The sequence below is a fragment of the Rhineura floridana genome, chromosome 5, assembly GCF_030035675.1.
Source record: "Rhineura floridana isolate rRhiFlo1 chromosome 5, rRhiFlo1.hap2, whole genome shotgun sequence".
Classification (NCBI taxonomy): Eukaryota; Metazoa; Chordata; class Lepidosauria; order Squamata; family Rhineuridae; genus Rhineura; species Rhineura floridana.
In genome coordinates, this window is record NC_084484.1 from 73,685,770 (window position 1) to 73,698,568 (window position 12,799).

General features: G+C 45.8%; 1 protein-coding gene across 1 annotated transcript; it reads left to right on the plus strand.

Annotated features, from left to right (window-relative positions):
- The first annotated feature begins 6,223 nt into the window (after positions 1-6,223).
- LOC133386068 (uncharacterized) lies at positions 6,224-12,110 on the plus strand. The gene is made up of 3 exons (XM_061629693.1): positions 6,224-6,431; positions 7,237-7,398; positions 8,631-12,110. Exons 1-3 carry the CDS (start codon positions 6,224-6,226, stop codon positions 9,368-9,370), a joined length of 1,110 nt encoding a protein of 369 aa, XP_061485677.1. The 3' UTR covers positions 9,371-12,110.
- Positions 12,111-12,799: the final 689 nt, after the last annotated feature.

The window sequence follows — 12,799 nt, forward strand, 5'->3', positions numbered from 1 at the left end:
GCCGCCAGAGTGTATGAGGCAGTCTTTGGGGAATGGGATGAACAAGCAGGGGGAGAGCAGCCTATCAGATGAGCCATGAGGGATGAGGATTTGTTCCATGGGTTGCCAGGGACTGCATCCTTTTAAAATAAAGGCAGCACAGCTGACTGGGTCCTAAGGCCAATTGGGTCCTAAGGCCAATTGGGTCCTAAGGCCAAGGTGTTTGCATGCAGAATGTGATATCTGAGGTTTTGGGCTCCTTCCTGCAGGGAAGCCAAGGATGCCATGTGTCTCCTGCTGTGCTCCTTGCATGCTGGGGGCACTGGGCCATAGTTGTGGGTATTGTACATGTTTAGGTGTTGTGGTGCCATGGGCACACCTTCAGATCACCCACTGTGGATGGGCTCTTTCTTTTGAGGGCACTGTTTTTGAGGGTGCAGTCTCCCCCATATCCTGGGATTGATGGGTAGAGGCAGTGTTAGAAGATTGGCATTTTTGCAGTGCTTTCATTTTTCTTTCTGCTGTATTTCCCCTTCCTGTCCTGGGCTGAGGACATATTGGACAAGGTGGCCATTTTCCTGGCGTAGCAACAGTATGCTGCCAGCCCTGGCACAATGGCCTTATAGCATTGTTCTGCCCCAGTGCAATCCTACAGAAATCTACTGGGGAGTTCAATGGGGCTTTTACTCTAAGATAAAATGTGTATGGGATTGCAGCCTTAAATTCCTGGTGTAAAATTTTGTATTTCATTGACTCGTGGTTCTGATAAGCAAACTGGCATTGCTGATCAGCAATTTTTAATTATATAGGAAATAGTTGATAAGGCTAGTTAATTGCTGTAAGAGCAATCCAGACATCACTAGGATCTGGAGGTTAAAAATGTAATTCAGCTAGAACTGAGTAACTATAGTGGTTACTCTCAGCTTTCCTGTGCAAGAAACCTGCCCCCCCCCATATTGGATTTTTTCAATAAGGAAAGAGATGGGAAAATGCACTAAAAAGAATGGCTAACACTTGCTGTTGCTGTTTGAGACTGAGAGGTACTGCAGACTGAGAGGTACTGCTGCAGGGGTGAGACTGTGCTGGGACCATCAGGGGCAAGCTTGGCCACCTGCTTTGCCCCCTCACCCCTGCTCTGCCCCCTCACCCCTGCTCTTAGTGACATTTTTCTGGGGACTGTCCTTTACCAGGAAGATGAATGCTTTTAGTTTTTAGCTGTTGTTGCTTTTTAGAAATGCTAGGATTTTGTTGGCTTGAATTTTTGTAAATTGTATTGTTTTGATTTGTATTTTGTATTTGTGTTTTTCTATTAGTGTGTAAGCCACCTTGGGGGCCTTTTTGGCCAAAAGGTGGCCTAGAAATAAACCTTGACATGACATGACATGATATTTGCTTTAGATAGTCAACATGTCTAATCTCCGGACAAACAAAAGGATGAATGCTCAATAAACAGGTTGCCTGAAAGCACTCCAGAGTTTCTTCTTAGCTTCAAAGCTTCTTAGGCATGCACAATGGCTTTGGCACATAAACTGGGGCTCTTCACTTTCTTTTTCCTTAATGGCATGCTCTTGCTGCAGCATTGGAAATTGCTGCTGAAATTAAATTAAGGCTCACAAGACCCACTGCGCATGCAGAGATCACTATGCAGCCCTCTGGATAACAACCAGCATCTCACATCAAGAGCTACTAGTCATAGTATATACAGTATATAAATAATAGTGCCTTACTCCACTTTCAGCAATCTAGACCAGGGGTATCCATTGTGGTACTCTCCCATCAACTCCCATCATCCCTCAACATTGCCTATGCTGGCTGGAGATGATGAGAGATATTCAAAACATCTGGAAGGCACCATATTACCCACCCTTGTTTTAGACATCAAATTATTATTATTATGGTTATATGTTGTATTCATTCTATTTATGTACGTCGCCTAGAGTGGCCGTTGACTCGGCCAGATAGGCGACTCAGAAATAAAATTTATTATTATTATTATTATTATTTACAAAACACCATGTTATTTGGGCGCTAAATTCACAAAAGCAGCTGGAGTTAATAGGATATTTCCAGAGGGAAAGGGAGCTCCAGAACATATCAATTTTTCATTTTCATTGCTTGGCACAATAGAAAATTGATCGGAGCTTTTACTAAAGCAGACTAAAAGCTGGAATTGGTTGTACAAGGCTGTCATATCTTTCAAAATGGACAGCAGGCTTCACATCCTCTCAGTCCAAGAACCAGCACAACACTCTTATTTGTTTGTTTGTTTGTTTGTTTATTTATTTTTACCCCACCCTTTTTCCAAAATTGGAACTCAAGGCGGCTTACAGATAAAAGTGAGCGACGTTTCATCTACCTGGACATTATAATCACTATCAAAAATTGTACATGGGGAAAAAAAGATAGCTAAAGATGTCCAGGGCCCTGAAGCAGAAAATCCCAGTTGTTCTCCCTCTGCAGATATATATGAATGAACTGTAGTTCTTGAGACTTCCTATCCTCTCATATGGGTGTCATGGCAACATCTAAATTGTTTAGAGTAGGGATGGGAACCTGTGGACCTCCAACTATGGTTGGACTTGAACTCCTATCAGCCCCAGCCAGCATGGCCAATGATCAGGGATGATGGGTGCTGTAGTCCAATAACATCTGGAGGGGCACAGTTTCCCCATCCCTGATCTAACAGAGGCACAGCATAGTACCTTAAAGATGCAGCCCGAGATATATCAAGGGGGTGCCCTTGGGGACTGGGACAAAAATGTTTACAATATGGATTAGGTTTCTGAGATTTCCACATGGGAGGGACAGGCAGGAACCTATCCTTGGTTGCTTTGTTAAAGGCCAATATTATGTATCACATGGGTGTCCTAAAATTAACCCAGTCTATATTAAATTATTAGAAGAAGAGTAGCTGAAGCCAATGGGCACAATTAATCTGGACCTTCTCCTGTACATTTAAATAGATGGAATTTTCACAATAGCATATGTTTGGTCCTTTGTGGGTACTACTTATTTTAGAAGGATTTGTGCAGGAGAAAATTTCAATATATGATTTCTCATATGAGTTTAGCTTTGATTCTTCTCTATGTCAGTGCATATTGTCTGATTAAATCTTTTTCTTTGTTCTCCAGAAAGCTGAATTATTTATTAGTATATATAGTATATATATATATATATATATATATATATATATATATATATATATACTGAAACCATCATTAAATTTAATCAGATTCCAAGAAATTGCCCTACACAAGCAACTTGTCTGCACGTCTATTTTGTTTCTCATAACTGGCTTTTGTCTTACGGGTGGAATTTATGATATCCTTAAGCTAGTAACAGACAGGTTTCCAGCAGGGTGCTGTATTTCTTCCATTTTGCAGGGAAAGTAGGCCACCTTCTCACATTTAGTATGTTCAATACATATTTTATCGGACACAGACAAGAGGGATAATAACATCAGTCCTTTCTGCCTAAGCAGCATTTCTGCTGGCAAAGGTTTGCCACACACAACATTTGTTGATCAAGTGTATCTTCACCTATCTCAAAAGTCTCCAGTGTAGGTGATCAGACTCTGTAGTGAATTCTTAGCATTCAGTTTAAAGGTGCATATATGCAAGGGCATGCTATTTTGCGCTGCTTAATCAGACTACTTCCTTATTCTCTACCCATAGCCACTCACACCAGATTATTATTACAATCACTTTTTGCCTCAAAGCATGAATTAAAAGAAAAGAAAAATCCCCACCTTCTTTTACCACTTTCTTTGAGATGCGAAAAGGTGGTTATTAGGGGTGTTAGGGAATAATTTATTTTCATCAGAGGATCTGGAGCATGCTCCTATAAGGTTTGTTCCATTCCAATCATTATTGAAAATTTCAGTGGGCTTCTAGGAAGTCAGATGAAACCTTTGGGATGAAATTATAACTGCTTGACCCCAGATGAGTCCTATTACTGTCAACTGAAATATGTTGATGAAAGCAGGTTATGGATTATAGTATATTATTTATTTATTTCAAGATTTACATCCTGCTCTTCTAGTGTGTACACATGATATATGATTTATATGCCACCCTTCCTCCCAGCAGGGCCCCTATGTCTTCAGCATCCTATAAGACAATCAGCATGAAAAGGGAGTGTGTTAGCGACTGAGAAGAGTCTTCTAACATGCTTCCTTGTACTTTCCTGTTGATTGGAGCCAATCAAAGTGAAAGGAGGTGAGTCAACCACTGAGAACATTCTTCTCAGCACCTAACACTCTCCTCTTTCATGCTGATTGGCTCCTAGGGACATCTGTTGTTGTGGGAGAAGGCATTAACAAGGGTCTCGTTCTCAACCCAGCAGCAAAATAAGGGGTGTGTGCCTGTAACTAACATGAAGGGACCCTGCACTTCTGAATTTGCCACTATACTACTGGTTAACTCTGATGATGCTTTGGTGAATGTGTGGAACGGCTGGTCGACAGAGGCAATTGATAGAGTTGCTTCCTATAATCTTTTCTGCTATCATAAAGCCCTGTCCCTACAGTGGAATGGAGAGTTACAAAAAAGAAAGGGAGATATCTATAGCACAACTGGTATGTTGTCTCATGCCAAATCAAACATGCCAGAGAGTTCATGTATAGGCATTCTTCAGTGTAAACATCCTAATATCCTATCATTAACAATGCCCCTTCTCCTGAGTAGGTGGTAGTCTACAACATATCCCACAATGTCCAATACATTAGATGGCAAAACCAGAATACAAACTGCCTATACACCTCCCACTAAACTACCTCTCTAACAGCTGGGCTCATCTATTCAGGAAAAAACTGTGGTTGCCATCAACATGTATACTTTCAGCACATGACAGTGAATGCCCCAAATCATGACTTTACCACTAGATGTGAGGCCTTCATCTGTTGAAAGATAAGGTGAGAGAAAGGCATGGGCACTTTCTTGAATTTGCAGAAATCTGTGTGAAATCCCCTTAGAAGGTGTGAGCAGAACAAAGTTCAGAGGCACTCTAATGTATACAAGAGATTTAGGGTGAACTCCCATAAGCCATGCCGCATGAGGCTGGTTGTTATTTTTCCCTCCCCACTTTGTAGCAATGTTATAAAAGCTGGAAACCATCACACTGTTGGTCTGCTTTATGCATATTTGCATGCATGTTTTGTGCTGTGGCATCTATTGTATTTGTACATTATGGGACTGAACATTATAGGATAGGTCACTTATATCACACAAAGTTCTCATCAGTTCTAGCTTAAGAGGTCTGTACAGTATTTACACAAGTACAATATTTACACAAACATCTGAGATGAAATTTGATAATAATATAATGAGTCAGTTCTGGAAGTGATATGACTCCTTAGCAACTTTATCTTCTGAGACCCACCTCGAAAGATGACGTGTTTATTAGCACATTCAATTATTTTTCTTTCTTTAAAATGTCTGCAAACAATGCCAAGACTAAACAATGTGCACCATAATGTTTTTGATAAAGACAGCAAAAATACATCAATCTCTCTTGCCTAAAAATATATTTTGTGATTTGCAGCTCAGTTACACTAACCCTATTCGATTTGAGTCTACCTTGTGCCCAACAGCTATAGCAGTTTACATGGCTTTGGGAAGTTGTATGTCTAAAACGTGGAGGGCACACACAAGGAAGTGACGTGTTATGGGTGTTGGATCCAAGCTATGATGTGCTTAACTAAATAAGGCTTTCAGTTTTGCATTCTGTTTGTAAGCAGTATGACTTTCCATGTTATTTAAATATTTATTTGATTTGATTTATCTTAAAATATTTATATGCCACTTATATGCCAGGCAAAGTCCATCCAAAGCAGCTTACAACAATAAAAACTAAATGAATAAAAAAACAGTATTACCAAAAATAAAATAGATTCAGAATTCCAAACACACAGTAAGAAACAAATATATGCTTGTAATCTGTGATATAAGTCCCTGTTCTGGGATGCTTTTATTTTATGTTTATTTTTAGAAAGGGTCTGCTACAGCAGGAAGTGGTGTTTAATTGCTGTTATTGTGGCATCATAAAGATTTATTTATTTATTTATTTATTATTTTATTTATACCCCGCCCGTCCTTCCAGCAGGAGCACAGGGTGGCAAACAGAAATGACGCCCCGCTCGCCGCGCAGCTGACGAGCGGGGCAAGGTTGCAGGTGGGGGTGAAGACGCTGCCTCCATCTTTAAAGGGGGCAGCGTTGCGCGTCGCGCTTGTGAGGTAAGCGCGACATGCAGCGTGAGGGGCGGAGCTTGCAGGACTATTTAAGTCCAGCCGCCCCTCCTATCTTCCTCTTTTGCTGCGTGACAACGTCGACGGTGAGGGACAGGCAGAAGAGGAGCACAGAGAAGAGCAGTGGTGGCCATTTTACGCTCGGCCGCGAGCACAAAGGAGAGCAGTGGTGGCCATTTTACATTCGGCCGCGTGATCGACGCCATTGTAGGTGCTGGTCTTTAGCCACACAGGCCGCGTTTCTGGCCTCAGCCTCTAAGGCGTTGGTTTGCGGCGCCTCCGGCCGCTTTTCTGTGGACCGTTTGGGCCCAGTTACTTCCAGGAGATCGGTCAAAAGGCGGCAGCTAGGCGGGTCTTTGTCGAGACTTCAAATGCCAATCCCCCCCCCGCTGAGGGGGAGGGAGGCACACCGCCTCTGAGGATATATTATAACCAGCTGAAGCAAGAGCACACACATTGAGGCTTTGGTTTCCAGGCTGGTTTTTTGCAGCCAGTTGAAGCAAGACCACACACGCACATATTGCTTAATTAAATTCTAATCAAGGGGAAAGGCTGCAGGGTTCTTGCAATAGACTTAGAACCTGCAGACACTAGCTCTGCATTGGTGGCTTATACTAACAACAACAACAACAACAACAAACAACTTTACAATTTTTATAAGCCAAGTTAATCGTCATGCCATCCAAAAAAGGGAAAGGGGGGGCAAAAGGTAAAGGGAGAGCCTACAGGCCTCCACAAAAACGCCCTCCCCCGGCGCCTAGCTCCTCGGATGAGGAGGAGGCACCACCATGGGCTGCCATCTTAGCGCGCCTTGAGGCTTTAGAGCAGCGGGGGAGGGTAATACCAACCCCTGGTCCCACGTCACCACTGACTATTTCAAAGGCAGCTGCCACTCCTGGGACTTCTACTGGGGGGGTTACTAGGCCAAAGCGAACAAACGCCAAGACTCAGGGTGGCACAAATAAGGGTCAGCGGCAAGGGTCTAACAATGATGTCCTTGCATTGATTTTAGCGAGGCTCGAGGCTCTTGAAACCCCTCCTGATTCTACACAGATAGTGAGCAATGGGCCGGTGGCTCTTCCTGCACCAACAGCGGCGGTGGGGATTGGAAGTGAGGTGGCTACACCCCAGGCTGGCGTGATATCATCTGTGACTGGGCCACTAGTGGGAGCAGGTGAGTCTGCCAGGCCTGCTCAGGCTTCTGGGTCTGCAAGTTTGGGGTGGCCTCCTCAGAGTGTGTATCAACCACCGCTCCAGGCTGCATGTGGTCAAATTTGGCAACATGCAGGTAATGGACAGATGCTGACATCAGCTGTGTCGCCTGATGGGTTAGTTCTAACAGCTGTTTTGGCTGCTGAACAGCTGCAGCCAACTGCGACAATGAGTCCGGGTATTCCTTCTGACCCTTTAGGGTCCATGGCAGTTAATGCTATCCCTTTTGGGAATACATCTGTCACCTTGGGTTTCCACCTGCTCCCTTCAACAAAAGAAAAAATTTGGAGGGGGGAGTATGTAGATGTCTTTTCGCTCCTTTACAGGGAGCATCCCAAAAGAGACAAGGACAAGGAGACTGAGGGTGACATAGACAGGCCCAGGCGCAGGAGAGTTGACCGCACCTGGGCTAATTGGCTGCCAGCGTATTTGATATACGCGGGAGTGCTGATGGAGAGGCAGCCTCACAGGAGACTGTCTCTCTTTAAGTACTTTGACATAATATACAGGGCATATGTAGAATTCTCTGGGCTGGCATGGCTGTCTTATGAATAGGCATTTCGTATGCGGGCGACATGCGATGTGTCCCTGCCATGGGACAAGAAGGAACCTGAGCTATGGCTGCAGTTTATGACTGCAGCCCGAGCCATGACTGGCGATAGGCGTGATAGTGGGCATCTTCTGAGCAGGCAGTCAACTGCCACCCTTCCCCGTGTTAATGCGGGGCAAGGGGTTCAACAACGGCTGCTGTGCTGAGAGTTCAATGCCCGGGGAGCCTGCGCATGCAACCCGTGTCGTTTTAGACACGAGTGCGCGATTTGCGGAACCGCACACCCTTCCACTGCCTGCAACAGAGGCAGGCTGTACCGAGGAGGTGGCAGGGACCAGCAATGGGGCAGAAAACAGCCCCCACCTGGTGCTAATCAAGGAAAAGGGCCCCTCCCCAATTAAGTTACAAGTTTTACAGGGCTTGCTAGCAGGTTATCCAGTGGCTGGGGATGCCTGTTTTCTTTTCAATGGGTTTTTGTTGGGCTTCCGAATTCCCTACAACGGTCCTAGGGTTTCCTTCATGTCCTGAAATCTAAAATCTGTTATCGGCATGGAGGCAATAGCGCAAATGAAAATCGACAAAGAAGTGCAGGCTGGGCCTGTTCCAATCACCCCCTCTCCCTAATCTTTGTGTATCCCCATTAGGGATTGTACCCAAGAAGGCGGCAGGGGAGTTTAGGCTTATTCACCACTTGTCCCACCCGCGTGGACAGTCAGTTAATGATTTCATTCCTGACAGTCTATGTACAGTCCACTACACCTCCTTCGACGCTGCAGTGCGCATGGTTCGGGCATGTGGTAATGGAGCATTAATGGGTAAGTGTGACATTAAGTCCGCTTTCCGACTACTTCCCGTCCACCCAGCAGATTTTGATCTGCTGGGTTTTACTTTTGCCGACAAATTCCATGTGGACCGCGCATTGCCTATGGGATGCTCAATCTCTTGTGCACTTTTTGAGCGCTTCAGCACTTTTTTAGAATGGGCAATCAAACGTAGGACGGGTATGGATTCTGTTGTCCATTATCTGGATGATTTTCTATTTGTGGGTGGGGCTGGCACAGGCGAATGCCTACACCTAATGGCCCAGTTTCAGGACTTGACAGAGGAACTGGGGGTTCCTCTAGCCATGGAAAAGACGGAAGGGCCAGCACCAGTTTTGACTTTTTTAGGCATTGAAATTGATTCTGGGAAGCAATGCTGTAGGCTGCCCCAGAACAAGCTTCTAATCCTTCACGATAAGATAAAGGAAGTTACAGGTGTGAGGAAAGTTTTCCTCTCCACGCTCCAGGAGTTAGCAGGCCACCTTAATTTTGTGTGCAGGGTCGTTGCACCCGGCAGAGCATTTCTGAGGCATGTATATGAGGCCATGGTAGGGCTCTTATGACCCCACCATCGGTTTCGGGTTACAGCGGCTTTACGCGCCGACCTGGCTGTGTGGTCCTCCTTCTTACAGGATTTCAATGGCATATCCTTTTGGAGGCAGGACCGACTCCTGGAGGCCGAGTTACAGGTCCATTCTGACGCGTCTGGGGGTTATGGCTTTGGGGTAGTCTTTGGGTCTTCCTGGTGTAAGGGACAATGGCCACAGACGTGGGTTCAAGATGGTTTAGACAAGGATCTGACCTTTTTGGAATTTTTCCCTATAGTAGTAGAAGTCTATTTGTGGGCTGTGGAATTGAAGAACTCCACAGTACACTTCTGGTGTGATAACCTGGCTACAGTACATGTTATCAATTCCCTCACATCCAGGAATGCCAGGGTTATGGGTCTTGTCCATTCTTTTGTTCTCCAGTGCCTGCGCTTTAATGTTCTTTTTCGGGCACGGCATGTTCCTGGCATTGACAATAGTGTTGCTGATGCTCTGTCACGGAACCAGATGGACCGTTTCCGTCAGCTGGCGCCGCTGACCAGGGCTCAGCCGGAAGCCGTGCCCCCTGCGATATGGGAGATTGGAGAGCAGAGTTGGAGAGGGCCATAATCCTTTCCATTGCCCCCAGTACGCTCGCCAGTTACCAGAGAGCAGGTAGGGACATGCAGGACTTCTGGGCCTCCAAAGGCTATGCACCGGAGTGGCCTATTCCGGTAAGTCACCTGCTTGAATTCCTGGTGGATGGCAGGAAACAGGTCCTGTCAGTCCGAACACTACAAGGTAAGCTGGCGGGGCTTTCCTTTTTAGCAAAGACAGGTGGTTTTCTAGATCATAGCGGGGACTTTAGGGTCCGCCGCATGTTGGCTGGGTGGGCTAAAGAACACCCTGCTTTACCTGATTCTCGTCGACCTTTCTCACTGGATATTATACTAGGGATGGTTCATCAGTGGGAAACAGTTTGTTCTTCTAGTTATGAAGCCAAGCTATTCCAGGCAGTGTCCTTTACGCTATTTTTTGGAGCCTTCAGGATAGGTGAGGTGGTGGCTGGCTCTAAACATGACATGACTCGACGTGCCCTCCAGTTTTCGGATGTCTCCATAGAAGGAGGCTGCGCTTGCATAACTTTGAGATGGTCTAAAACAGACCAAAAGTGTAAGGGGAGACAGGTGCGCTTGGCCCCATCATCAGAGCCTCACCTCTGCCCAGTGTGGGCTCTAAATAATTTCCTAAGAGCCAGGGGATCAGCCGAAGGATATTTATTTACCCATGTAAATCTGGATCCTCTTTCTATTTACCAGTTTTGGGCATTAACAAAACTAGCATTGCATAGGATGGGTTATGACGCCTCACAATTTGGAACACATTCATTTAGAATTGGAGCTGCTTCTACAGCAGCAGGTTTTGGTTTTCCCCAGGCAACAGTACAGGCCGTTGGACGTTGGTCCTCTGATGTGTATAAGGGCTATATTCGCCCCTTCTAGAGGGCAGGGAATGCAGAAGCCTAACAATTTTCATTTGTTTTGGCAGGTTGCTGGACAGGGATGGAGCGGATGCAGATCCTTATATGCGGCCACAGCATGGTCTTCTGGGCAGCCCGGAGGGCAGCGAAGTCGAGCATGGGCTCGCAGTTGGGCCTCAGTAGATGGGCTGCAATACAGTGGCTTGGCCGGCAAGGAATGCATTGGGAGGGGCTCCTACCCGCTCTGTTCCGGCAAGGTTTGGTGCGGACAATTCTGCAAGTGCTGGTCATCCATCTGGGTGGTAATGACCTTGGCTTGATGAAGGGCAAGGCCCTCAGCATGCAGGCATGTAAGGACATGCAAGCGATAAGGCAGCGTTGGCCTTGTGTACATCTGATGTGGTCAGACCTGCTTCCACGCAAGGTATGGTGTGATGTTTGGGACCCGACGGGGATTGATCGAGCAAGGAAGAAGGTCAACCGGCAGATTCGGTTGGCTCTTCTCAGGCATGGGGGGTTAGTCATTCTGCATCCCCAAATTCAGCAACAGAAGGGTGAACTGTACAGGGCTGATGGCGTTCACCTGTCAGACACAGGTAATAACCTATTTTTGGGAGACCTGCAGAGATATCTGCGAGAGGTACTTCTCGGCAGTGGGGTAAAGGGGGACTAAATAGAGATTTGTCCCCCTTTCGTGGCAGGAAGGTGCGGGAAGGGAAATAGGTAAGGACAGCTAGGTGGCCCCCTTAGGCACCTTTGGAGGTGATTGGCAGTTCCGGAGGCCTGTCTCTCAGGGCTTTATGGCTCGAGGGCAGGATATGGGCTGCTTCTGGGGCCAACTTATCCTCATCTACCCAGGGGTTATACGGCCTAGGGTGGGGATGACGTGGGAAGGCCCCCCTACTCACCTGCAAGGTGTGGCCGGGGTAAAGGGTAAGCAGATGGGCTTGCCCTTGCCCCAGCAGAGGCTGGTCGCCCGAGAGCTGTGTGGCAAGCTACTTGCTTATAGACAGTTCCCGCACCTAGGTTTCCCTCTGCAGGTCACTTTAAATTGGGTTTTTTGTTTACTAAAATTTAAATAAAGTGGCCCTTGTTCAACCCAAGCTAAAGTCTCTGTGTTTTATTTCACCACTCAACTGCAAACACTAAAAACACTTTAAAACATCATCATCATCATCATCAAGGTTTTATTGCGGTCACAGACCCGTAGTACAAACAGTACAGATTGCATTAAATAAGAAATAAAGACAAAGTCATTTACTAAAATAAGTAGCAAGGTACAAGGTTAAGGATAAATTGCAGTGGGGTTAAGCCTCTGGCGAGTAGTTTGGACAGCATTAATAAATTTGGCAACCATGAGAGTAAGAGTCTTATCGGCACCTGACATCAGAGATTTCAACAGTAAGTTGGGTGACTTCCCTGGGAATTTCTTAATAATAAATTCTAGATATCTAGAACATTCTGTGGTATAAAAAGGACAATCAAAAAGAACATGGGACAGAGATTCAATGAACATGAGGCTACAGGGACATAGTCTACATTCGTAGGAAATGCCCTGGAAGCGACCTTCAAGAAGTGCAGAGAATAAACAGTTGAACCTAGCCTTAGAAAAGGCTAGGCGGTATTTTGGAATAACTAAGAATTCTAGGTACCGGGCGGGTAAGGGAAATGCGAATCTTAAGCCTAAATGGGTAGGGGAACAAGTCTTGGCAGCCATTGAGAAAGCAGTTTGAAAGTCTATATCCTTGATACGGGTTTCAATGGAGCGTCTAGCCGTTTCCAGGTCTAGGGAGGCGAGAAGCTCCATAGAGAAGCCCCATCTTGCTAGCTTAGAATGGAATGCTGTGTTCCAGGTATTTGAGAAAGCGTCAATCCAGAGAAAGGATAGATAGTCTGAGGATGGAGACGCACAGGCTAGTTTAAGCAAGTATCTAAAGGCAGCAATCCAAGCGGCACATTCAAGGGAGGGCATGCCTGACTCTAGA

Coding starts and splice junctions, on each gene's coding strand:
- LOC133386068 (XM_061629693.1), top strand. CDS start 6,224: ATGCAGCGTGAGGGGCGGAGCTTGCAGGACTATTTAAGTCCAGCCGCC. Junction 6,432..7,236: donor GCCGCGTGATCGACGCCATT/GTAGGTGCTGGT, acceptor CATTGATTTTAG/CGAGGCTCGAGGCTCTTGAA. Junction 7,399..8,630: donor TGGGCCACTAGTGGGAGCAG/GTGAGTCTGCCA, acceptor TATCCCCATTAG/GGATTGTACCCAAGAAGGCG.